Raw genomic sequence first — 25,259 nt, 5'->3', positions numbered from 1 at the left:
ACCCACTACCCTGGCGTTACAAGCGCCATGCTCTACCACCAATTGAGCTACAAAGGACCACTCTCTTTCTTAACCTCAATTCTAAGTTGTGCTATAGCTGTAGAGATATACTAGCCTGAGTGCCAGTCTGTTTGTGCTATCATGTCAATTCCTTGTCACTTATTGTCAAAAACAAACAGATCTGGGACCAGGCTAGATTTAATATTTGAAGATTTGTAGAGAAGAGGAAAGAAAAAGAATGGTACTCAAGTGTCCACATTAACCTCTAGTCTAGATCCTTAGACATTTTGTTTGTTTTATTTTGGTTGCTTTCATGTTTTGTTAAAGTTCTCTTTTCCATCATTGATCATGAAGGAAGAATTTGCAGGTAAGTGCAGAAAATAGACACTAGATTTCAGTGTTTATTTAAATATCATGCAATTTTTTCTGCAGTATTTTGAAAGATATGTAAATTATCTTTGAGCTATTATCAATGGAGAGACACAATTAATGTGCACATTTGTAATGTAGACAGAGATACAGATATCATCCTATCACCATGGCACATGTAAAGTCATACTTTGGCTGTTGGTATTACTCTTTTGTTTTTACTCAAATAAGCTACCATATGACCTCAGAGACATGAACAGCTTCGAAATAGTGGTCATTCAGAAAAACTGAAATGTTTGGAACTTTGAAATTCACTTAAAGCCATTGAGCAAATATTGATTGCGTATTTACATGTGTTTTCTAATATTTAGCCAGATACTGTAGATATGTTTTAGCACATAAGCAACATTTACGTTTGTCTGTAGCCTAAAGAAGTGTGCTTCTTCTAATACATGTCCTCCCAGTTTGATATTGCCGGTTTGGTTGATCGGTCAGTCCGTAATTCTTTGAGGTTCTACTGTAGTTTGGGCTTTGTCTCATTCAAAACAGTATTTCTTGGCTCAACATACAGTAGTAGCCTGAACCGAAAGTAGTTATGTGAAACCTTTGAAACTTGTCAACCCTACTCACCTCTTTGCCCTCTTCCTTTAAACTGAAGCACTGTCACCTAAACCAGCTTCGCAAGGCCTCAGAAGATCATCTGAAGGTACAGTAGGATTGGCAACCTCTCCCTAAGATCTATCTGTTGGATTCACTGTAGGCTTACAATAGACAAAGCCTAACCTCCATTTCAAATTATTGATTTTTAAAAGGTGTTATCTGTGATTGTTACATAAATTCTTGATTAATATAATTTATATACTGAACAAAGATAAAAACACAACATGTAAAGTGTTGGTCCCATGTTTCAAAAGCTGAAATTAGAAGTCCACCGATTAATCGGAATGGCCGATTAATTCGGGCAAATTTCAAGTTTTCATAACGATCGGTAATCGGCATTTTTGGACACCGATTGTGCCCGATTACATTACACTCCACGAGGAGACTGTGTGGCAGGCTGACTACCTGTTACGCGAGTGCAGCAAGAAGCCAAGGTAAGTTGCTAGCTAGCATTAAACTTATCTTATAAAAAACAATTAATCTTAACTAGTTAATGACACATGGTTGATGATATTACTAGTTTATCTAGCTTGTCCTGCGTTGCATATAATCGATGCGGGGCCTGTTAATTTCTCATCAAATCACAGCCTACTTCGCCAAACGGGTGATGATTTAACAAGCGCATTCGCGAAAAAAACACTGTCGTTGCACCAATGTGTACCTAACCATAAACATCAATGCCTTTCTTTAAAATCAGTACACAAGTATATATTTTTAAACCTGCATATTTAGTTAATATTGCCCGCTAACATGAATTTCTTATAACTAGGGAAATTGTGTCACTTCTCTTGCATTCTGTGCAAGCAGAGTCAGGGTATATGCAGCAGTTTGGGCCGCCTGTTTGTTGCGAACTGTGTGAAGACCATTTCTTCCTGACAAAGACCGTAATTAATTTGCCAGAATTGTACATAATTATGACATAACATTGTAGGTTGTGCAATGTAACAGCAATATTTAGACTTAGGGATGCCTCCCGTTAGATAAAATACGAAACGGTTCCGTATTTCACTGAAAGAATAAACGTTTTGTTTTCAAAATGAAAGTTTCCGGATTTGACCATATTAATGACCTAACGCTCGTATTTCTGTGTGTTATTATGTTAAGTCTATGATTTGATATTTGATAGAGCAGTCTGACTGAGTGGTGGTAGGCAGCAGCAGGCTCGTAAGCATTCATTCCAACAGCACTTTTGTGCATTTGCCAGCAGCTCTTCGCTGTGCTTCAAGCATTGAGCTGTTTATGACTTCACAAGCCTATCAACTCCCGAGATTAGGCTGGTGTAACCTATGTGAAATGGCTAGCTAGTTAGCGGGCTCCGCGCTAATAGCGTTTCGATCGGTGACGTCACTCACTCTGAGGCCTTGAAGTAGTTGTTCCCCTTGCTCTGCTCTGCTTTTGTGGAGTGATGGGTAACGATGCTTCGAGGGTGGCTATTGTCGATGTGTCCCTGGTTTGAGCCCAGGTAGGGGCGAGGAGAGGGACGGAAGCTATGCTGTTACAATGGCAATACTAAAGTGCCTATAAGAACATCCAATAGTCAATGGTATAGAGAGAAATAGTCCTATAATTCCTATGATAACTACAACCTAAAACTTCTTACCTGGGAATATTGAAGACATATTGTTGAAAGGAACCACCAGCTTTCATATGTTCTGAGCAAGGAACTTAAACGTTAGCTTTTTTACATGGCACATATTGCACTTTTACTTTCTTCTCCAACACTTTGTTTTTGCATTATTTAAACCAAATTGAACATGTTTCATTATTTATTTGAGACTAAATAGATTTTATTGATGTATTATATTAAATTAAAATAAGTGTTCATTCAGTATTGTTGTAATTGTCATTATTACAAATATATTTATATAAAAATCAGCCGATTAATCGGTATCGGCTTTTTTTGGTCCTCCAATAATTGGAATCGGTATCGGCGTTGAAAAATCATAATCGATCGACCTCTAGCTGAAATAAAAGATCCCAGAAATGTTCCATGCACACCAAAAGTTTATTTCTCTAAAATGTTGTGCACAAATTAGTTTACATCCCTGTTAGTGAGCATTTCTCCTTTGTAAAGATAGTTAATCTACCTGACAGGTGTGGCATTACAATAAGCTGATTAAACAGCATAATCCTTACACAGGTGCACCTTGTGCTGGAGACAATTAAAGGCCACTCTAAAATGTGCAGTTTTGTCACGCAACACAATGCCACAGATATCTCAAGTTTTGAAGGAGCGTGCAATTGGCATGCTAACTGCAGGAATGTCCACCAGAGCTGTCGCCAGAGAATTGAATGTTCATTTTTCTACCCTAAGCCGCCTCCAACCTTGTTTTAGAGAATTTGGCAGTACGTCCAACCGGCCTCACAACCGCAGACCAAGTGTAACCACGCCAAACCAGGATCTCCACATCCGGCTTCTTCACCTGTGGGATCATCTGAGACCAGCCAATACGGAAGAATTTCTGCACAAACTGTCAGAAACCGTCTCAGGGAAGCTCATATGCGTGCTTGTCGTACTCACCAGGGTCTTAACCAACTTAATTGGGCAAATGCTCACATTCAATGGCGCTGGCACACTGGTTAAGTGTGCTCTTCACACTGAATCCTGGTTTCAACTATACCGGGCAGATGGCAGACAGCGTGTAGGGTGTTGTGTGGCCGAGTTGTTTGCTGATGTCAACATTGTGAACAGAGTGCCCCATGGTGGCAGTTGGGTTATGGTATGGGCAAACATAAGCTATGGACAACGAACACAATTGCATTTTGTCAATGGCAATTTGAATGCACCGATATACCGTTACGAGATCCTGAGGCCCATTGTTCCACTGCCATCACCTCATGTTTCAGCATGATAATGCACGGCCCCATGTCACCAGTATCTGTACACAATTCCTGAAAGCAGAAAATGTCCCTGTTCTTCCATGGCCTGCATACTTACCAGACATGTCATCCATTGAGCATGTTTGGGATGCTTTGTACCGACGTGTATGATAGCATGTTCCACAAGCCACAATCAACAGCCTGAACAACTCTATGCGAAGGAAATGTGTCACGCTGCATGAGGAAAATGGTGGTCACACCAAATAATGATTGGTTTTCTGATCCACGCCCCTACTTAAAAACAAAGGTATCTGTGACCAACAGATGCATATCTGTATTCTCAGTCATGTGTAATCCATAGATTAGGGCCTAATGAATTTTCCAATTGACTGATTTCCTTAAATTAATTGTAGTAAATTGAAATTGTTGCATGTTGTGTTTATATTTTTGTTCAGAGTAAATGCCTCATTAGCTTAGTTCAACTGTTTATTCAGACTGATTCAGACACATTCACTAATCGTGTTCTTTCTTTTAGCTCTGAATAAAACCCACTCATTTTCATTTTTCCTGACAGGAAATATCGCTGAGGACATAGGTGAAATGATCCTCCAGCTTCGGAGGCAGGTGGAAAGCATATTCAGCACTAAGTATGGTAAGTTACCCAATGCACTTACTTGCATGCTCAATGTTCAGACTGGCCAAGCAAGAGAAACTGACTCGAGCACTAAATCATAAATTACACCGACTTAGTCAACTGTTTCTACACAGCCACGTTATTTTCTAGCCTTTTTAAGGTGTCACAGAGAAAGCAATGATTCTTCTAAAAATCTATTTGACTGTCCTGGGAATAGTTAAGTACTGAGCAACATCTTTTGCATAAAATAATTCACCTGTATTCCTCTCTCCATTTTCCATCCCACTGTAGCCGAGGCGCTTGGACTACTTGAACCTGCGAAGGTGCCCTACTCCAAGTTTCAGATGTACCCAGAGGAGCTGTGTGTCACAGGGCTACCGGAGGGTGTGGCTTTCCGCAGACCCAACTGTTTCGGAGCGGCCAAGCTGCGCAAGATCCTGGCCGTTGGCAGTCAGATTCAGTTTGTCATCAAAAGGTCAGAGATCATACATTGTCACATAGGGGAAAGAACCTTCGCAAGTCATTCAAGGAGTGCATCCCAATAATCTCTCCTTTCTCCGAAAGCTTGCACTTGTCCACGTCCCTTCATTGATTTGAAGGGAATGGACGGGTATATGGAAACCCTTAAGCCAATGCCTACACCAATCCAATGCTTTTACATTTGTGGGGAGTAGTGAATGAGTGTACACTTTAGGGGGAATAGGGATCATTGTGACTCGCCCATGGTCTTGGTCACGTTCCAGGCTGACTACGTTCCAGGCTGACTACATTGCTGACGTTGTATTACATCAACCAGCGGTTGCATCATCAACTACGCAGTCGGCATCAGACTGGTATATAATATGATGTGGTTAACTGATATGTTCAACACCTGTCCAGGCGTTGTGAGATATGGAAGGCATCTAACGTGTAGTCAGCCTGGAACATGGCTCTAGTCTGTGAATTGTTGTTGTATGAAGAGGATATAGGTGAAATGTTGTATATGTTGGTGCAGGAATAAAGGACAACAGGTTACACTTTTTTTATGATGTTCGAACCATGTTTTGTTGTGGTTTCCTATCCAGGCCAGAACTTTTAACGGATCAAGTCAAACTAGAGACGCCTCCTTTCCCGGCCTGTGATTCAGGTGAATACATCTTCATTCTAAATGCCAGCTGATTTAATAATTATATCACAGTTGATATAATTATTTACTATTAAAAATAGTACGTTTACAAACTAAATGAGTTTGACTGAGAGTAAATGAGCCAAGCCCTCCAATTCGATTTGATTTGATAAGGATATATTTTAGTCCTAATTTGGACTAATCTTCCAAGAGTCGTTAAAATACAATTTATAATACGATTACATTTTCACATGTAACACACTGTTACAAACAAACATAATACACTGACATATTGACCCGATAAATACTCTTAACAGTCTGAAATTATAGGTTGATTCCTTCATCTACCATAGTTCTGCACAACCTTTCAATTTATTATATTTAAATGGTTCTAAAGTATTGTTTGAATGTATATATTGAAAGGTGTCTGGTTTGCTCAGATAAAAAATTATACAATTTCTTTATTGCTCTGAATCTCAATGTATTTTGCCTATTTCTCTTTTCTGTCTGTATAACACAGGTGGACAATTCCTTGTATTTACTGAATGTCTGTCTCTTACCAACGGAATACTGTTTTAAATGGTGTACATTGTGAAATAAAATAAGCATGTTTTTTCTATGATCTTGTTGATAGATGACCAACCAAGAGCATTGTGCATGACTACAACAGAATAACCATATCTCCAATTTAAAACAGTCCTTGCTGCTTTGTTCTGTGCAATCTGCAGCCTCCTAATTTCACTTGCTGATACATTCCCCTAGACCACAGAACAGTAGTTCACCTGACTCCCAATTAATGCTTGGGTTGTTTGCTTAAGAATCTTTCCCGGTAAATATTTAGCTATCCTTCTGATCATGCATGCATGCATTTGTTTTTTTACATAGATGAGTTATGTGAGACGAACATGATAAACAGTTGTCTAGCTGAACCCCTAGTTGTTTGGTTTCTGACACTTCCCCAATTTTACTCCCCCCATACTTAATTCTATCCCATGCTGTGTTAGCCTTTTCCTGGTGGAACAGACCAACATAACCTTGGTTTTCAAAACAAGTTTGTTCTGGCAAACCCACTCCCTGATATTTCCCAGATCTACTTGTAAAGCTTGCTGTACCCGTTGAACCAATTGTCTTGTTGTATAAATTGTAGCATCAAATATAGTAGCTTGAGTTTCAGATAAGGCATAAGGAAGTAAAGAAGGGGCCCAAGGCAGCTGCCCTGCGGTATTCCACAGTTTAAAGCATGAGTGGAAGAAAACGACCCATTTATATAGGTGGACTGTTTCCTGTCAGTTAGATATGACTGTACCCAATTCAATGCTGCCTCCTTAAACCCATAATTTTTTCTCAATTATTTCATTAGCCACTGAATCAAATGCTGCACAAAATCTAATTGTTAGTAGCTAGTATGTTGTCTCATCGCTACAACTCAGCTCGGGAAAGACAAAGGTTGAAAGTCATGCATCCTCCAATACACACAACCAAGCCGCACTGCTTCTTAACACAGTGCGCATCCAACCAGGAAGCCAGCCACACCATTGTGTCGGAGGAAACACCGTGCACGTGGCAACCTTGGTTAGCGTGCACTGTGCCCGGCCCGCCACAGGAGTCGCTGGTGCGTAATGAGACACGTATATCCCGGCCAAGCCCTCCCTAACCCAGACGACACTATGGCAATTGTGCGTCGCCCCACGGACCTCCCGTTCGTGGCCGGTTACGACAGAGCCTGGGCGCGAACCCAGAGTCTCTGGTGGCACAGCTGGCGCTGCTGTACAGCGCCCTTAACCACTGCGCCACCCGGGAGGCCAAATGTCCCCTTTTCCAGTGACCAATTAAATATGTAGCATGGTAAGAAAAGGTATGTGAACCTTTTGGAAATACCTGGATTTCTGCATAAATTGGTCATGAAATTTGATCAGAACTTCATCTGGGTCACAACAATAGACACACAGTCTGCTTAAACTAATAACATACAAACAATGATACGTTTTCATGTCTTTATTGAACACACTGTGTAAACATTCACAGTGCAGGGTGGAAAAAGTATGTGAACACTTGGATTTAATAACTGGTTGTCCCTACTTTGGCAGCAATAACCTCAACCAAACGTTTTCTGTAGTTGCGGATCAGACCTGCACAACAGCCAGGAAGAATTTTGGACCATTCCTTTTTACAGAACTGTTTCAGTTCAGCAATATTGTTGGGATGTCTGGTGTGAATGGTTTGAGGTCAGGACTCTGACTGGGCCACTCCAGAAGGAAAAATGAATTGTGTTGAAGCCATTCTGTTGTTGATTTATTTCTGTGTTTTGGGTCGTTGTCCTGTTGCATCACCCAATTTCTGTTGAGCTTAAATTGGCGTACATTCTCCAACAAAAGGTCTTCATAAACATTGGAATTAATTTTTCCGTCAACGATTGCAAGCTGTCCAGGCCCTGAGGCATCAAATCAGCCCCAAACCACGATGCTCCCTCCACCATACTTTACAGTTGGGATGAAATATTGATGTTGGTGTGCTGTACCTTTTTTCTCCACACAGTGTTGTCTTCCTTCCAAACAACTCAACTGTAGTTTCATTTGTCCACAGAATATTTTGCCAGTAGCTGTGGAACATCCAGGTGCACTTTTGCAAACTTCAGATGTGCAGCAATGTTTTTTGTAGACAACAGTGGCTTCAGCAGTGGCAGCAGTGGCTTCATCCGTGGTGTCCTCCCATGAACACCACCAAAAATACAATAATTTGTTTTATTAGTTTAAGCACACTATTTTCGTTTTTGTTGTGACTGAGATGAAGATCAGATCATGTATTGATGTATTGTATTTGATAACTAATTTAAGCAGATATCCAGGTAATTTCAAAGGGTTCACATACCTTTTCTTGCCACTGTATTTCAGTGGAGCTGCAATCTGGGGAGCAGCATAGCGAAGTAAAACATTGATTTTCCATTGGGTAATGGCTTCAATAGGTTTAACACCTTTACTTACAGCATTTGTAGATTAAAATAGCATTTATTTTGCTCAAAATATGATCATCAATCTATTGGACAATAGCTTGTTCAGAAGAATGGGTGTTTACATTATCTCTCAGTAAATACATTTGTAAAAGAATTTTTAAAAATCTTCTAAATGATTGGCAATATCAGCTGGTGTTGTTAATGTTCTCCCGTAAATCTCCACACTAGATGGGTATGATGAGATAGATGTACCAAGTAAGCCCTTAACTGTATTCTATACCTTTTTTTAAATACCTTTTACAATCAATAAAACCATTTTTGTAAAATAAAGTGTTTTTCTTACTGTTTAATTTAGCTGCCTAATTACATAGTGTTCTATAATTCTGTTAATCGATTTCTAGTTTAGATTTGGCTGCTAAGACGTTTGCCATATTTCTTTGAGAAAATGCGTCACCCAGTTCATCATCAATCCATGGAGATGGATTTCTTACTGGGGCATGATGGTCCATTACCCCAGTGAGCAAATCTTCAAGAAACCCTTAGCCTACACATGTTGAGCGCATAGAATTACAATTTACTCAGTAATTCAATGTTATTAATGCTGTAATTAATTCGAATTAACTGGTAATTCCACAGTTGAACCAGTGGTTAGGATCCATATTTTTCAATGTGGCTTTTATATAGGTCTGGTGAACTGGATGTATTCACTGCAAGTTTAGACAACTCTGCTAATATTTTTTCCACAGACCTCGACTCCAAAGATGCTTTGACAGAAGATGCAGGGGCCGATTCGAAGAGACCAGGCTTCTCAGGTAATAGGGAGACCAAATACTTCAGCCAATAACAGTAGATTACTTTGCCCTCCAATACTTTGAGCAATACATAGTCGAGTACTTATGGAGTCCTGGTTAGGATTTGTTTTCCCCCTTGCTTGTTCACTTATAGAGAAGAGAAGTGCTATTTATATGCTGCAATTCAGCTTCAAGCTATCTATAGAAGATGCAGAAATGTTTATGGGGGATGTGTTGCTGTATATATTCAGAGCCATATACCTGTAATGCTTAAAATATCTTATTTCAAGTGTTAATGAAGTGTTGTCGTTGCAGGTTTACTTAGCACATCTAAAGCCTTTTCTTTTGGGGTGTTGCTATAGGCCACCAAGTGCTAACAGTCAGTATCTAAATATATGTGTCAAATGCTTAATAGCGTATGTGATGTAAACTGGGAGGTCTACTGTCTTGGGGACCTGAATATTGACTGGTTTTCATCAATCTGTCCGCTCAAGAGGAAGCTTCTCACTGTAATGAGTGCCTGTAATCTGGTTCAGGTTATTAATCAACCAGGGTGTTTACAAACACTACAGGAACAAGATCATCCACATGTATTGATCACATTTTTACTAATAATGTAGAACTTTGTTCTAAAGCTCAGTGGTGGAAAAAGTACTAAATTGTCATACTTGCGTAAAAGTAAAAATACCTTAATAGAAAATGACGAAAGTAAAAGTGAAAGTCACCCAGTAAAATACTACTTGAGTAAAAGTCTAAAAGTATTTGGTTTAAAATATACTGAAGCATCAAAAGTAAATGTAGTTGCTAAAATATACTTAAGTATCAAAAGTAAAAGTATGGATAATTTAAAATTAGCAAAACCAGATGGCACAATGTTAAATACTACTTGAGTAAAAGTCTAAAAGTATTTAGTTTAAAATATACTAAAGCATCAAAAGTAAATGTAGTTGCTAAAATATACTTAAGTATCAAAAGTAAAAGTATGGATAATTTAAAATTAGCAAAACCAGACGGCACAATGTTTTATTTATTTTTATTTACTGATAGCCAGGGTCACACTCCAACACTCAGACATCATGTAAAAACAAATAATTTGTGTTTAGTAAATCCGCCAGATCAGAGGAAGTAGGGATGACCAGGGATGTTCTCTTGATAAGTGTGCGAATTCGACCATTTTCTGTCCTGCCAAGCATTCAAAATGTAACAACTACTTTTGGGTGTCAGGGAGAATGTATGGAGTAAAAAGTACTTCATTTTCTTTAGGAATATAGTGAAGTAAAAGTAAAAGTTGTCAAAAATATAAATAGTAAAGTAAAGTACAGATACCTGAAAAAACTACTTAAGTAGAACGTTCAAGTATTTTTACTTAAGTACTTTACACCACTGCTAAAGCTGTATCTGTACCCATTGGCTCGAGTGATCACAATATTGTGGCTATATCCAGGAAAGCGAAAGTTCCAAAAGCTGGGCCTAAAATAGTGTAAAAGATTTTGCAGTCACTCTTATGTGGATGATGTAAAGAATATTTGTTGGTCTGATGTGATTAATAAGGAGCAGCCAGATGCTGCACTTCATGAATTTATGAAATTGCTTCTTCCAATTATTGATAAACATGCACCTGTTAAGAAACTGACTGTTAGAACTGTGAAGGCTCCGTGGATTGATGAGTGGCTAAAAAGTCTGGCTGCAGATCTGACTGACTGACTTACTACAAATTGAGAAATGATATGTCTAAACTCAACAAAAAGAAGAAGAAATTGTATTATGAAGCCAAGATCAATGATATAAACAATGATGGGAAAAAACTTGAGTACTTGAAATAAAATTATGGTCAGAAAGACATTCAACTCCATCTTTTATCAAATCAGATGGCTTTTTTAAAATTTCAAAACCATTTGATGTTAACATTGGCAAAGTGGGCAAACTTAGGCAGGAAATGCCAACAACGAACAGTGAGTCATTGTGTTCGTGCATAAAAAACTAATATTGAAAGAAAAGCATTGCAAGTTTGAATTTTGTAAAATTATTGTTAGTGACAAACCTCCTTGCATTGACAACTTAGATGGAAAGCTACTGAGGATGGTAGCTGACTCTATAGCCACTCCTATCTGTCTTATTTTTCATCTGAGCCAAGAGGAAAGTATTTGTCCTCAGGCATGGAGGGAAGCCAAAGTAACTACCCAAGAGTGGTAAAACGGCCTTTACTGGTTCTAACAGCAGACCTACAGTGCCTTGCGAAAGTATTCGGCCCCCTTGAACTTTGCGACCTTTTGCCACATTTCAGGCTTCAAACATAAAGATATAAAACTGTATTTTTTTGTGAAGAATCAACAACAAGTGGGACACAATCATGAAGTGGAACGACATTTATTGGACATTTCAAACTTTTTTAACAAATCAAAAACTGAAAAATTGGGCGTGCAAAATTATTGCCACACTCAAGGTCCTAAACGATATCTTAACCGCCATCGATAAGAAACATTACTGTGCAGCAGTGTTCATTGATCTGGCCAAGGCTTTCGACTCTGTCAATCACCACATCCTCATCGGCAGACTCGACAGCCTTGGTTTCTCAAATGATTGCCTCGCCTGGTTTACCAACTACTTCTCTGATAGAGTTCAGTGTGTCAAATCTGAGGGCCTGCTGTCCGGACCTCTGGCAGTCTCTATGGGGGTGCCACAGGGTTCAATTCTTGGACCGACTCTCTTCTCTGTATACATCAATGAGGTCGCTCTTGCTGCTGGTGAGTCTCTGATCCACCTCTATGCAGACGACACCATTCTGTATACTTCTGGCCCTTCTTTGGACACTCTGTTAACAACCCTCCAGGCATGCTTCAATGCCATACAACTCTCCTTCCGTGGCCTCCAATTGCTCTTAAATACAAGTAAAACTAAATGCATGCTCTTCAACCGATCGCTACCTGCACCTACCCGCCTGTCCAACATCACTACTCTGGATGGCTCTGATTTAGAATACGTGGACAACTATAAATACTTAGGTGTCTGGTTAGACTGTAAACTTTCCTTCCAGACCCATATCAAATATCTCCAATCCAAAGTTAAATCTAGAATTGGCTTCCGATTTCGCAACAAAGCATCCTTCACTCATGCTGCCAAACATACCCCTGTAAAACTGACCATCCTACCAATCCTCGACTTTGGCGATGTCATTTACAAAATAGCCTCCAATACCCTACTCAACAAATTGGTTGCAGTCTATCACAGTGCAATCCGTTTTGTCACCAAAGCCCCATATACTACCCACCATTGCGACCTGTACACTCTCGTTGGCTGGCCCTCATACTCGTCGCCAAACCCACTGGCTCCGGGTCATCTACAAGACACTGCTAGGTAAAGTCCCCCTTATCTCAGCTCGCTGGTCACCATAGCATCTCCCACCTGTAGCACACGCTCCAGCAGGTATATCTCTCTAGTCACCCCCAAAACCAATTCTTTCTTTGGCCGCCTCTCCTTCCAGTTCTCTGCTGCCAATGACTGGAACGAACTACAAAAAGCACTGAAACTGGAAACTTATCTCCCTCACTAGCTTTAAGCACCAACTGTCAGAGCAGCTCACAGATTACTGCACCTGTACATAGCCCACCTATATTTTAGCCCAAACAACTACCTCTTTCCCTACTGTATTTAATTTATTTATTTTGCTCCTTTGCACCCCATTATTTTTATTTCTACTTTGCACATTCTTTCATTGCAAATCTACCATTCCAGTGTTTTACTTGCTATATTGTATTTACTTTGCCACCATGGCCTTTTTTGCCTTTACCTCCCTTATCTCACCTCATTTGCTCACATCATATATAGACTTGTTTATACTGTATTATTGACTGTATGTTTGTTTTGCTCCATGTGTAACTCTGTGTCGTTGTATGTGTCGAACTGCTTTGCTTTATCTTGTCCAGGTCGCAATTGTAAATGAGAACTTGTTCTCAACTTGCCTACCTGGTTAAATAAAGGTGAAATAAATAAATAAAATAACAATTGTTAGCAAAAGTTAATGCGAGTGTAGCGAAATGCTTGTACTTCTAGTTCCGACAATGCAGTAATAACCAACGAGTAATCTAACTAACAATTCCAAAACTACTACCTTATACACACAAGTGTAAGGGGATAAAGAATATGTACATAAAGATATATGAATGAGTGATGGTACAGAGCGGCATAGGCAAGATGCAGTAGATGGTATCGAGTACAGTATATAAATATGAGATGAGTATGTAAATAAAGTGGCATAGTTTAAAGTGGCTAGTGATACATGTATTACATAAAGATGCAGTAGATGATATAGAGTGCAGTATATACGTATACATATGAGATAAATAATGTAGGGTATGTAAACATTATATTAAGTAGCATTGTTTAAAGTGGCTAGGGATATATTTTACATCAATTCCCATTATTAAAGTGGCTGGAGTTGGGTCCAACCAAAGCTCACGGTGAGTTCTGGCTTAGTGCAGTAGTTGACATGTTAGTCCTTTTAATGCAGAGGCTGCAGACCTCACGTACTTGGAACAGGAGGTAACATTTTCGTCAAGGCTTTATATAGTGGCGCGAGAAGGGTGTGTTTGAAAAGTTTTATAACCCATGTCTCTTCACAGGGGCGGGCCACTGATTGAGCAGAGCCCTAACCTTATGAAAACCCAAATCTCTCAGATGTGTAGACATTCCACTGTAGAGTCTATGTCATCCTATCGTTGATTAGAATTTCTCTGATGACAACCGAACTGACATCATATTCATTAAGTACCACCGCATATGTTCAGTTGGTCAGATTACCAGAATATAGTTAATTTCCCCCCACCTTCTGATGTTCCCAGAGTCTCTATGTTAACCAAGGGGTTTTCAAATGTCACATCAGTAGGGTAGAGAGAGGAAACAGGGGGAAAGAGGTATTTATGACTGTCATAAACCTACCCCCCAGGCCATCGTCATGACACCAATACAATGACATTTCTCTGTAAACAAATGAATGCATGCTTATAGAGAAGGGCACTCAACATGTACTGCACTGACTGATGATTGGTTGAAATAAATTGATAATAAGAAGATTGTGGGAGCTGTACTGTCAGATTTCAGTGCAGACTTTGATATTATTGGCCATAACCTGTTGTTGAAAAAATGTATGTGTTATGGCTTTTCAACCTCTGCCATATCGTGGATTCAGAGCTATCTATCTAATAGAACTCAAAGGATTTTATTTAATGGACGCTTCTATAATGTCAAACATGTCAAATGTGGTGTACCGCAGAGCAGCTCTCTCGGCCCTCTACTATTTTCTATTTCTAGCAATGACCTGCCACTGGCATTAAACACAGCATGTGTGTCCATGTATGCTGATGATTAAACATATACGCATTAGCAACCACAGCTAATGAAGTCACTGAAACCCTTAACAAAGAGTTGCAGTCTTTTTTTGGAATGAGTGGCCAGTAATAAACTGGTCCTGAACTCTAAAACTAAGAGCATTGTATTTGATACAAATCATTCTCTAAGTTCTAGATCTCAGCTGAATCTGGCAATGAATGGTGTGGCTGTTGAACAATTTTAGGAGACTAAATTACTTGGTTTTACCTTAGATTGTAAACTGTCATGGCCAAAACATATAGAAAAAAATATATAAATAACATATAAAAAGCAAGTTCTGCAGGCTCCAGTTTTGTCTTATCTTGATTATTGTCCAGTCTTATGGTCGATTGCAGCAGGGAAATACCTAATTAAGCTGCAGCTGGCCCAGAACAGAGCGGCATGAATCTTGCTGTTCATTGTAATCAGATGGGTGATAATAATACTATGCATGCCAGTCTTTCTTGCCTGCGAGTTGACGAGAGACTGACTGCATCACTTCTTATTTTTATAAGAAACATTAATGTGTTGCTCAAATGAACAGCAAACCTGCTTTAAAAAAACAGATAAAGCAACACCTCATGGCACAACGCCTCTCTCCTATTTGACCTAGAGAGTTTGTGTGTATGTATTGATATGTAGGCAATGTATGCCTTTAAAAAAAAAATGTTTTAATTGATGTAGTTCTGTTCTTGTCTATTAATGTTCTATATTGTTTCATGTTTTGTGTGGACCCCAGGAAGAGTAGCTGCTGCTATTGCATGGGGATCCTAATAAAATACCAAAAGCTGAAAATGTGTAATTAAACTTATCCATTCATCTGATATCGTCATGTGGTTCTGTTAACAGATAGCTTAGAGGCCAAGCTGTCCAGGATCGACCTTGCCAACACCCTGAGAGAGCAGGTTCAGGACCTGTTCAACAGGAAGTATGGGGAGGCACTTGGCATAAAATACCCAGTCCAGGTGCCTTACAAGAGGATCAAGAGCAACCCGGGCTCGGTGCTCATCGAGGGCCTGCCCCCTGGCATCCCTTTCAGGAAACCATGTACCTTTGGCTCGCAAAACCTGGAGAGGATCTTGGCGGTGGCTGACAAGATCTGCTTCACCATCACCAGGTGGGTAGTTCTCCTTCACCTTTTCATGGTATTGTGTAAATAAGGCATACGGCAGGGCTACTCAACTACCAACCCTCAGTGGACAAAATACTGCTACTTTTCTTTTCTCCCTGGTAGTTGGTTTACTGATGTTAAGATTCCATTTTTGTCTCTTGCAGACCTTTCCAAGGACTCATCCCTAAACCAGGTAACACTATATTAATGGCATATTCAATTCATATTTATGAATTTCCGATTAAAGAGCATGATTGGATAGGAAATATCCTGTGTCAGGCCCAACTGTTTGTTTTATATTACTAGTGTAGTAATATAAAAATGACATTACATTTGTCTCCCTCTTAGCACCTCGTCGGATCACTTTATTGAAGAAGGCCTACGCCTCAATAAGTGGTGAGCATTCTAATTGTGTTGCCTGTTTATTTTGATGCTGTGTTACGTTCCCCAGCAAGAAAAACAAAAATGTCACTCAAACAGAAGGATCTGACCAACAACCACAACTAAACAGGTGGGGTTTTAGGAGGGGTTCTGAAAGACACTCATGGGGATGTCCACTAAATGTTGACGAGCATCAGCAACTAGAACTTAAGACAGTCACCATGAGCACCCACTAAATTTGCCCAAGAAGAGGCAAACAAAATAAAATCCACTCCAAACTTAAACACAGGAAGCACATCAAAAAGATGGTGCAAAACAAAATCAGGGAAATCAGATAAAGGATTGTTTGTCTAGAAATCAAAAAACAAAGGCACCCTAAAGGTGATAACCCTCCGCATCGACCAAGACAACTAGAGCTCTGGGGCAGCCACTCTTAAATAGCACTTGGGCCAGCACAGGTGAAACACCTTCCCACTAACCAGATGGCAACCTGCAGAGGTGTAACACATACTGACCAATGATGTGACACCAATCGGTGCGCCCTACGTGCTAACGAGCTGTACGTGCTAAAGTCCAACCCCAAAACATAAATGAAAAAACAAAGCCTGTAACAGCTGTAAGAATACCTGGTTTGAAACTGTCATGATTGCATCCATTAAATAGGAGCATGCAGATGCCCAGAGCAAGAAAAAATAAAGTATACTTATCACCACATATATGTATTTATTTTATAAACATGTATATACGCATATATTGCATTTGGATTACAGATTCAGTGTTATTTGGGTTGCGCATTTGATTAGATCTGACATTCTTGTTTCTAGTTTTTGATTATTTATTATTTGTGTAGTTGTTTGACATTTGCTGCACTGTTAGGTGCTAGTTGCATAAGTATTCACACCCTTGAGTCAATACTTTTTAGAATCACCTTTGGCTGCAATTACAGCTGTGAGTCTTTTTGAATAAGTCTCTAAGACCTTTCCACAACTGGATTGTGCAACATTTGCCAATTTATTATTTAAAAAATTCTTCAAGCTCTGTCAAATTGGTTGTTGATCATTGCTAGACAACCATGTTCAGGTCTTGCCATAGATTTTCAAGTAGATTTACAGTACCAGTCAAAAGTTTGGACACACCTACTCATTCATGGGTGTTTCTTTTTACTATTTTCTACATCGTAGAATAGTAGTGAAGACATCAAAACTATGAAATAACACATATGGAATCATGTAGTAACCAAAAAAGTGTGGGGTGGCAGTGTAGCCTAGTGGTTAGAGCATTGGACTGGTAACCGGAAGGTTGCAAGTTCAAACCCCCGAGCTGACAAGGTACAAATCTGTCGTTCTGCCCCTGAACAGGCAGTTAACCCACTGTTCCTAGGCCGTCATTGAAAATAAGAATTTATTCTTAACTGACTTTCCTAGTTAAATAAAGGTAAAATAAAAAAATAACCTGTTATGGCTGTAATCCCCCTATCGAGATAAGTGTCATCAACAAACGCTGAATAGCATAGCGCTCGCTACATACAATAAATATTACTATAAATATTTATATTCATGAAATCACAAGTGCAATATAGGAAACACAGTTTAGCCTTTTGTTAATCCACCTGTCGTGTCAGATTTTGAAATTATGCTTTGCAGCGAAAGCAATCCAAGCGTTTGTGTAAGTTTATCGATCTCACGATAAAACCATAAGTACACTTAGCATCAGGTAGCTCAGTCACGAATATCAGAAAAGCAAAAATCTAATTAATCGTTTACCTTTGATGATCTTCGGATGTTTTCACTCACGAGACTCCCAGTTACACAACAAATGTTCCGTTTGTTCCATAAAGATGATTTTATATCCAAAATACCTCCGTTTGTTTGTCACGTTATGTTCAGAAATCCACAGGAAAGAGCGGTCACGACAACGCAGACGAAAATTCCAAATAGTTTCCATTATGTCCACAGAAACATGTCAAACATTTTTTATAATCAATCCTCAGGTTGTTTTTAAAATATATAATCGATAATATATCAACCGCAAATGTCTTTCACAGTAGGAGAGGGGAAAACAGTAGCTGTCCAAATTCTGTTGCGCAAGGAAAACTCATGTGACCACTTGACGCGATGTTATCGTTCTGGCTCATTTTTCTAAATAAAAGCCTGAAACTATGTCTGAAGACTGTTGACACCTTGAGGAAGCGATAGGAAAAGGAATCTGGTTCATATCCCTTTAAATGGAGCAAAGGGGGGCTATGGAACATGGAGTTTTCAAAATAGAAGCCACTTCCTGCTTTGATTTCCCTCAGGGTTTCGCCTGCAATATCAGTTCTGTTATACTCACAGACAATATTTTGACCATTTTGGAAACTTTAGAGTGTTTTCTATCCAATACTAATAATAATATGCATATATTAGCAACTGAAACTGAGGAGCTGGCCGTTTACAATGGGCACCTTTTCATCCAAGCTACTCAATACTGCCCCTGCATCAAAATGGAGTTAAATAAATCAAAATATATTTTATATTTGAGATTCTTCAAAGTAGCCACCCTTTGCCTTGATGACAGCTTTGCCCACTCTTGGCATTCTCTCAACCAGCTTCATGGGGAATGCTTTTCCTACAGTCTTGAAGAAGTTCCTACATATGCTGAGCACTTGTTGGCTGCTTTTCCTTCACTCTGTGGTCCAACTCATCCCGAACCATCTAAATTGGGTTGAGTTTGGGTGATTGTGGAGGTCGGGTCATTTGATGCAGCACTCCATCACTTTCCTAATAGCCCTTACACAGCCTGGAGGTGTGTTTAGGGTCATTGTCCTGTTGAAAAACAAATGATAGTCCCACTAAGTGCAAACCAGATGGGATGCTGTATCGCTGCAGAGTGCTGTGTTAGGCATGCTGGTTATGTGTACCTTGAATTCAAAATAAATCACAATCAGTGTCACCAGCAACGTATCCCCACACCATCACACCTCCTCCATGCTTCATGGTGGGAACCACATATGCAGAGATCATCCGTTCACCTACTATGTGTCTCACAAAGACACAGCGGTTGGAACCAAAAATCTCAAATTTGGACTCAACAGTCCAAAGGACAGATTTCCACCAGTCTAATGTCCATTGCTCATGTTTCTTGGCCCGAGCAAATCTCTTCTTATTATTGGTGTCCTCTAGTAGTGGTTTCTTTGCAGCAATTCTACCATTAAGATCTGATTCACGCAGTCTCCTCTGAACAGTTGATGTTGAGATGTGTCTGTTACTTGAACTCTGTGAAGCGTTTATTTGGGCTGCAATCTGAGGTGCAGTTAACTCAAATGAACTTATCCTCTGAAGCAGTGGAAACTCTGGGTCTTCCTTTCCTGTGGCAGTCCTCATGAGAGACAGTTTCATCATTGATGGTTTTTGCAAACGCGCTTGAAGAAACTTTCAAAGTTCTTGAAATGTTTCGCATTGACTGACCCTCATGTCTTCTTGCCATAAATGGTCTTGGTCTTTTACCAAATAGAGCTATCTTCTGTATACCACCCCTACCTTGTCACAACACAACTGATTAGATCAAACGCATTAAGGAGGAAAGAAATTCCACAAATTAACGTTTAACAAGGCACACCTGTTAATTGAAATGCATTCACCTCATGAAGCTGGTTGAGAGAATGCCAAGAGTGTACAAAGCTGTCATCAAAGCAAAGGGTGGCTACTTTGAAGAATCTCAAATATAAAATATATTTTAATTTGTTGAACACTTATTTGGTTACTACATTATTCCATATGTGTTATTTCATGGTTTTGATGTCTTTGCTATTATTCTACAATGTAGAAAATAGTAAAAATAATGAAAAACCCTTGAATGAGTAGGTGTGTCCAAACTTTTGACTGGTACTGTAAGTCAAAACTGTAAGTTGGCCACTCAGGAACATTCACTGTCTTCTTCGTAAGCCTCTCCAGTGTAGATTTGGACTTGTGTTTTAGGTTATTGTCCTGCTGAAAGGTCAATTAATCTCCCAGTGTTTGGTGGAAAGTAGACTGAACCTGGTTTTCCCCTAGGATTTTGCCTGTGCTTATCTTCGTTCTGTTTCTTTTTTTGTCCCGAAAAAACTCCCTAGTCCTTTACGATTACAAGCATACCCATAACATGATGCAGCCACCACTATGCTTGAAAATATGGAGAGTGGTACTCAGTAATGTGTTGTATTGGATTTGTCACGAATGTAACACTTTGGATTCAGGAAAAATTGTACTGCTTTGCAACATTATTTGCAGTATTACTTTAGTGCATTGTTGCAAACAAGATGCATGTTTTGGAATATTTGTATTCTGTACAGGCTTTCTTCTTTTTACTCTGTCAATTAGGTTAGTATTGTGGAGTAACTACAATGTTGTTGATCCATCCTCAGTTTTATCTTATCATCGCCATTACTGTTTTAACATAGCTGTTTTAAAGTCCCCATTGGCCTCATGGTGAATGCATGCTTTTTACATTTTTACCCATCTAGCAATAGCTGCCCTTCTTAGCACGGCATTGGAAAACCTCCCTGGACTTTGTGGTTGAATCTGTGTTTGAAATTCACTGCTCGACTCAGGGACCTTACAGATAAATGTATGTGTGGGGTACAAGAATCATGTTAAACACTATTTTTGCACACAGAGTGAGTCCATGCAACTTATTGTGTGACTTGTTAAGCAAATGTTTATTCCTGAACTTATTTAGGCTTGCCATAACAAGGGGGTTGAATACTTATTGACTCAAGACATTTCAGTGGTGGAAAAAGTACCCAATTGTTATACTTGAGTAAAAGTAAAGGTACCTTAATGGAAAATGACTCGAGTAAAAGTGAAAATCATACAGTAAAATACTAGCTCAGTAAAAGTCTAAAAGTATTTGGTTTTAAATATACCTAAGTATCAAAAGTAATTGGAATTGCTCAAATATACTTACGTATCAAAAGTAAAAGTACAAGTATAAATCATTTCACATTCCTTATATTAAGCAAACCAGACGGCATGATTTTCTTGTTATTTTCATTTACGGATAGCCAGGGGCACAGTCCAACACTCAGACATCAATCGTTTGTGTTTAGTGAGTCCGCCAGATCAAATCAAATCAAATGGGGAGTAAAAGTTGAGATGAGAGGGTTGACCAGGGATGTTCTCTTGATAAGTGTGTGAATTGGACCATTTTCTTGTCCTGATAAGCATTCTAAATTAAACAACTACTTTTGGATGTAAGGGAAAATGTATGGAGTTAAAAGTACATTATTTTCTTTAGGAATGATGGGGAGTAAAAGTTATCAAAAGTATAAAAAGTAAATTTAAGATACCCAAACAAACTACTTAAGTAGTACTTTAAAGTATTTTTTACTTAAGTATTTTAAATCACTGTCAGCTATTAATTTCTAATGAATTAGTACAAAAATTGAAAACATCATTTCACTTTGACATTATGGGGTATTCATGGCCAATGCCCATGAATCTCAATTTATTCCATTGTAACCTAGGCTGTAACACCACCAAATGTGGAAGAAGTCAAGGAGTGTAAATAATTTCTGAAGGCACTGTAACATCTGCTAAACTGTCCCCACCAATTCTGTTTGACTCCTCTCCTCCTGAACCGACAGATGACGAGGAGGTCAACCGCATGGGGGAGAAAGTGATCCTCCGTGAGCAAGTGAAAGAACTCTTCAACCAGAAATATGGTCAGTGTATATCCTCCATTTGTACAATTTGCTTTAACAATTTGCCTTATCTATATAAGCCTTACTAAAATTGAGTTAAAGTATAAAATACTAGTGATTTATTCCTAAAGGGGTAAATCCCAATTTACACATGAATTAAATATTCACTTTATCTCCCATTGACATCAATGCAATGCAATGCAAACTTAGTTAAAATTCAAATTTATTGGGAGTTAAAATCTGGCCCAAACTGACTGAATAGCTTAATGTTCAGGTGACGCTCTGGGCCTGGACCGCTCCGTCATAGTCCCATACAAGCTGATCCGTGCCAGTCCCGACTCTGTTGAAGTTATTGGCCTTCCGGATGATATTCCCTTCCGAAATCCCAACACTTACGACATAGTCCGCCTGGAAAAGATCCTTCAAGCCCGAGATGATATCACCATCAACATCAAGAGCCAGCTACAGTGAGTGTCTTTGTCAGTGTAATAATTGTATGAATCTGGAGTTTGTAGAAATATCCTAGATTTTGGATTAAAAGCCTAAAATGTGAAAGAAGGACATGAAAGAACTACAAGTTGAAATTTTAGTAGAAAGACTCACTCTTGGGCAAAAGCCAGGCTCCCTTCTCTGTCCATCTACAGAATTGAAATTCATATTTATTACATTTTCTTTTCTACAGACCTTTTGCGGAAATATGCACCCAAACATGTAACACAGGTAAGGATTGTTATACAGTAGCCAATACATTTTTTGTTTTAAGTAATGCAGTCCATAAGGACACGTGTTTTAGAAGTACTTCCAAAACGGTTATGATGTTTTTGTGGTTTAAGAAGGGAAAGAGGTTTCTACCAATCGACGCAAGCGCAAAAGAGTCCTGGAGAGCAGCCGAGTGTCCTTACCCTCTGAGTCAGGGGTATCAACCAATCAGATTCCAGTGATGGTATGTGGTACTAATAAAGCTATTATATAACAGTTTGTTGTACAGTATTTAGTGGTTATTGTAGCCTGGCGGGTAGGAGCGTTGGGCCAGTAACCGAAAGGTTGCTGGATCAAATCTCCAAGCTGATAAAGGTAAAAATCTGTTGTTCTGCCCCTGAGCAAGGCAGTTAACCCACTGTTCCCCGGGCCCCGAAGACGTGGATGTCGGTTAAGGCAGCCCTCCAAACCTCTCTGATTCAGAGGGGCGGCAGGGTAGCCCATTTGTAAGTCGCTCTGGATAAGAGCGTCTGCCAAATGACTTAAATGTAAATGTAAATGGTTAGAGCGTTGGACTAGTAACCGAAAGATTGCAAGTTCAAACCCCCGAGCTGACAAGGTACAAATCTGTCGTTCTGCCCCTGAACAGGCAGTTAACCCACTGTTCCTAGGCCGTCATTGAAAATAAGAATTTGTTCTTAACAGACTTGCCTGGTAAAATAAAAAAAAGTGATGAAAGTGGACACATTTCAGTTGTACAACTGACTAGGTCTTTCCCTTTCATTATCAAAAATACATAACGGAAATGCTCTGATTTGATACAGTTGACTTTATTTATACATTCATATTATATTTGTAGGTTTTAAAGGCATTTGTAAAAGGCTGTATAAGGTTGTGTAATTGATGGGCCATCATTTGCTTCTGCAATGGCATAACTGATCTCCCTCATGCTCTCTCTTAATTTATCCTCCTTTTGCTTTGTCTCCATCTACATTTAGCAATGGCCCATGTACATGGTGGACTACAGTGGAGTGAATGGGCAAGTCCCTGGGAAGGTGAAATACTAGAAGAGAAGAAAACAGATACTCTGCTACAGGAAGAGGATATAATGAGAGGACTTTATCAAACCAATACTTATAATCGTATTGCCAAGTTTCAGCTTTGCCCGAGTGCTATTGCTTAAAAACTTTACTGACTGAAAATATAGGTTTGGATATGTTTTTAAATGGTGGCTTGGGTGGAAATGTGAGGAGGAACAATTGAATCTGTGCATAATTTGTTACAAGATAAGTGCTTTCTTTCATTTTGTTTCCTTCAATGATTTATATACACTAGATGACAGGCAGGGAGTGCTGCTTTGAAGCCACTGCGCCTCCATTTTATTACTCCTCCACCATTGTAAAAAAAATATTTTGGAAGCTATATAAATGCATTTATTAATGTCTGCATTCATTCTAGCCATGTTTATTATATTATAGACAACTTAATGCATACTTTTAAATTATATTATGTGCGCTAAACAAAATACAGAAATACATTGTTACTGTCCCCACTACAACAACAAAATAAATACTTAAATATATGTAATTTTGTCCTTGAAACATTTTAATTTAAATACTGAATACCAATGAAGGACTGCTTCTTCTGAGGAGTGCCAATATGGCCGATTTGTGGCTTCAAAGCCTCTCATTGGCCAATACATAGCATCAGAAATCTAGTGTTTATATACAGTTGTTCATCCCCACAAGCACTGATGGTATTTCCTTGGTACACCTTTTTCAAAATGCTCTACAAAAGAAAAGTGATTCCAACCGACTGGGGTTATGTTATGGCACTAAGCTTATGGAATTTACAATCATTGAAGTATTCACCATTTTAGGTTATTTTTGTCTGATCTATCATAAACTTTTGTTATGGGGTGTAACTACAGCACAAATGTATTGGATCAATCTGGCTTTACAACATTCAGATATTTGTTTGTATGATTTATTTATTTATTTATTTTGAAGATTAAAAACAAACATCATGTGCAGGGATGTAAATTACAATGTTCAGTAATCTAAGTACTGAATCAAATGTCTCTACAACACTAACTACTACTGTATGTAACTCAAAGTATATCAACTGAAATATGTTCACCTTCAGGTGTGCGTACCGGTATACTCCGTGGTAGGAATAACCCAAGGTGATAGCACTAAATTTTCATATTTTGTAAAACTCCCCATGGCTTTTCTTTTGCTGAGTACTTGTACGTGGAGTTGAAATTTTCTCAGCTAGGCTTTTATGTTTGTAGCACATCTGTGCTAAGTAAATCTTAAAGTCAACATGAATGTAATGTGTGTTAAAGAAAGAATGGTCTGTGTTATCCTGTAACAGCTATCTCTGGATTCACCAGTATTTATATGCTGTACCTTAATGCCATTTAGGCCTTTGAAATAAAATGTGTTGCCTTGCACTTTTATAGGACTGCAGTGACTTTGTGTGTGATGAATACAAGTGGAAAAAAAAAATCAATAGGAAGTTTAAACCTACTACTTTTGTATTATTGTTTCCTTCAGAATGTCATGGTATCATGGAGAAATGAAAAGTATATAATCATTGAGGTTTGAAAGGACAACAGAGTTATTAAGACTACTCCAGTGCCATCAAAAACATAATTTGTTTTATATATATTTCAACACTGAGGTTGAAATAATACTGTGAAATTATGATAATG

General features: G+C 38.9%; 1 protein-coding gene across 2 annotated transcripts in view; it reads left to right on the top strand.

Annotated features, from left to right (window-relative positions):
• The window catches only part of gtf2ird1 (GTF2I repeat domain containing 1), a 46,715-nt gene extending 21,717 nt beyond the window's left edge, over positions 1 to 24,998 (top strand). The window contains exons 15-27 of one of the 2 annotated variants that reach the window (XM_064982126.1): positions 1,028 to 1,075; positions 4,424 to 4,501; positions 4,775 to 4,958; positions 5,548 to 5,609; positions 9,285 to 9,350; positions 15,543 to 15,810; positions 15,969 to 15,997; positions 16,153 to 16,200; positions 21,788 to 21,865; positions 22,119 to 22,311; positions 22,527 to 22,564; positions 22,681 to 22,787; positions 23,542 to 24,998. In XM_064982126.1, the coding sequence (XP_064838198.1) occupies positions 1,028 to 1,075; positions 4,424 to 4,501; positions 4,775 to 4,958; positions 5,548 to 5,609; positions 9,285 to 9,350; positions 15,543 to 15,810; positions 15,969 to 15,997; positions 16,153 to 16,200; positions 21,788 to 21,865; positions 22,119 to 22,311; positions 22,527 to 22,564; positions 22,681 to 22,787; positions 23,542 to 23,610 (1,268 nt within the window). In that variant the 3' untranslated portion in view covers positions 23,611 to 24,998. Of the gene's footprint in view, positions 1 to 1,027; positions 1,076 to 4,423; positions 4,502 to 4,774; positions 4,959 to 5,547; positions 5,610 to 9,284; positions 9,351 to 15,542; positions 15,811 to 15,968; positions 15,998 to 16,152; positions 16,201 to 21,787; positions 21,866 to 22,118; positions 22,312 to 22,526; positions 22,565 to 22,677; positions 22,788 to 23,541 lie in introns of both variants that reach the window. The other variant, XM_064982125.1, reaches the window with a different exon arrangement.
• The last annotated feature ends 261 nt before the right edge of the window (positions 24,999 to 25,259 follow it).

The sequence above is a fragment of the Oncorhynchus masou genome, chromosome 12 (assembly GCF_036934945.1).
Source record: "Oncorhynchus masou masou isolate Uvic2021 chromosome 12, UVic_Omas_1.1, whole genome shotgun sequence".
Lineage (NCBI taxonomy): Eukaryota > Metazoa > Chordata > Actinopteri > Salmoniformes > Salmonidae > Oncorhynchus > Oncorhynchus masou.
Note: the sequence above shows the minus strand (reverse complement) of the source record. Positions and strands in the feature narration are given on the sequence as shown.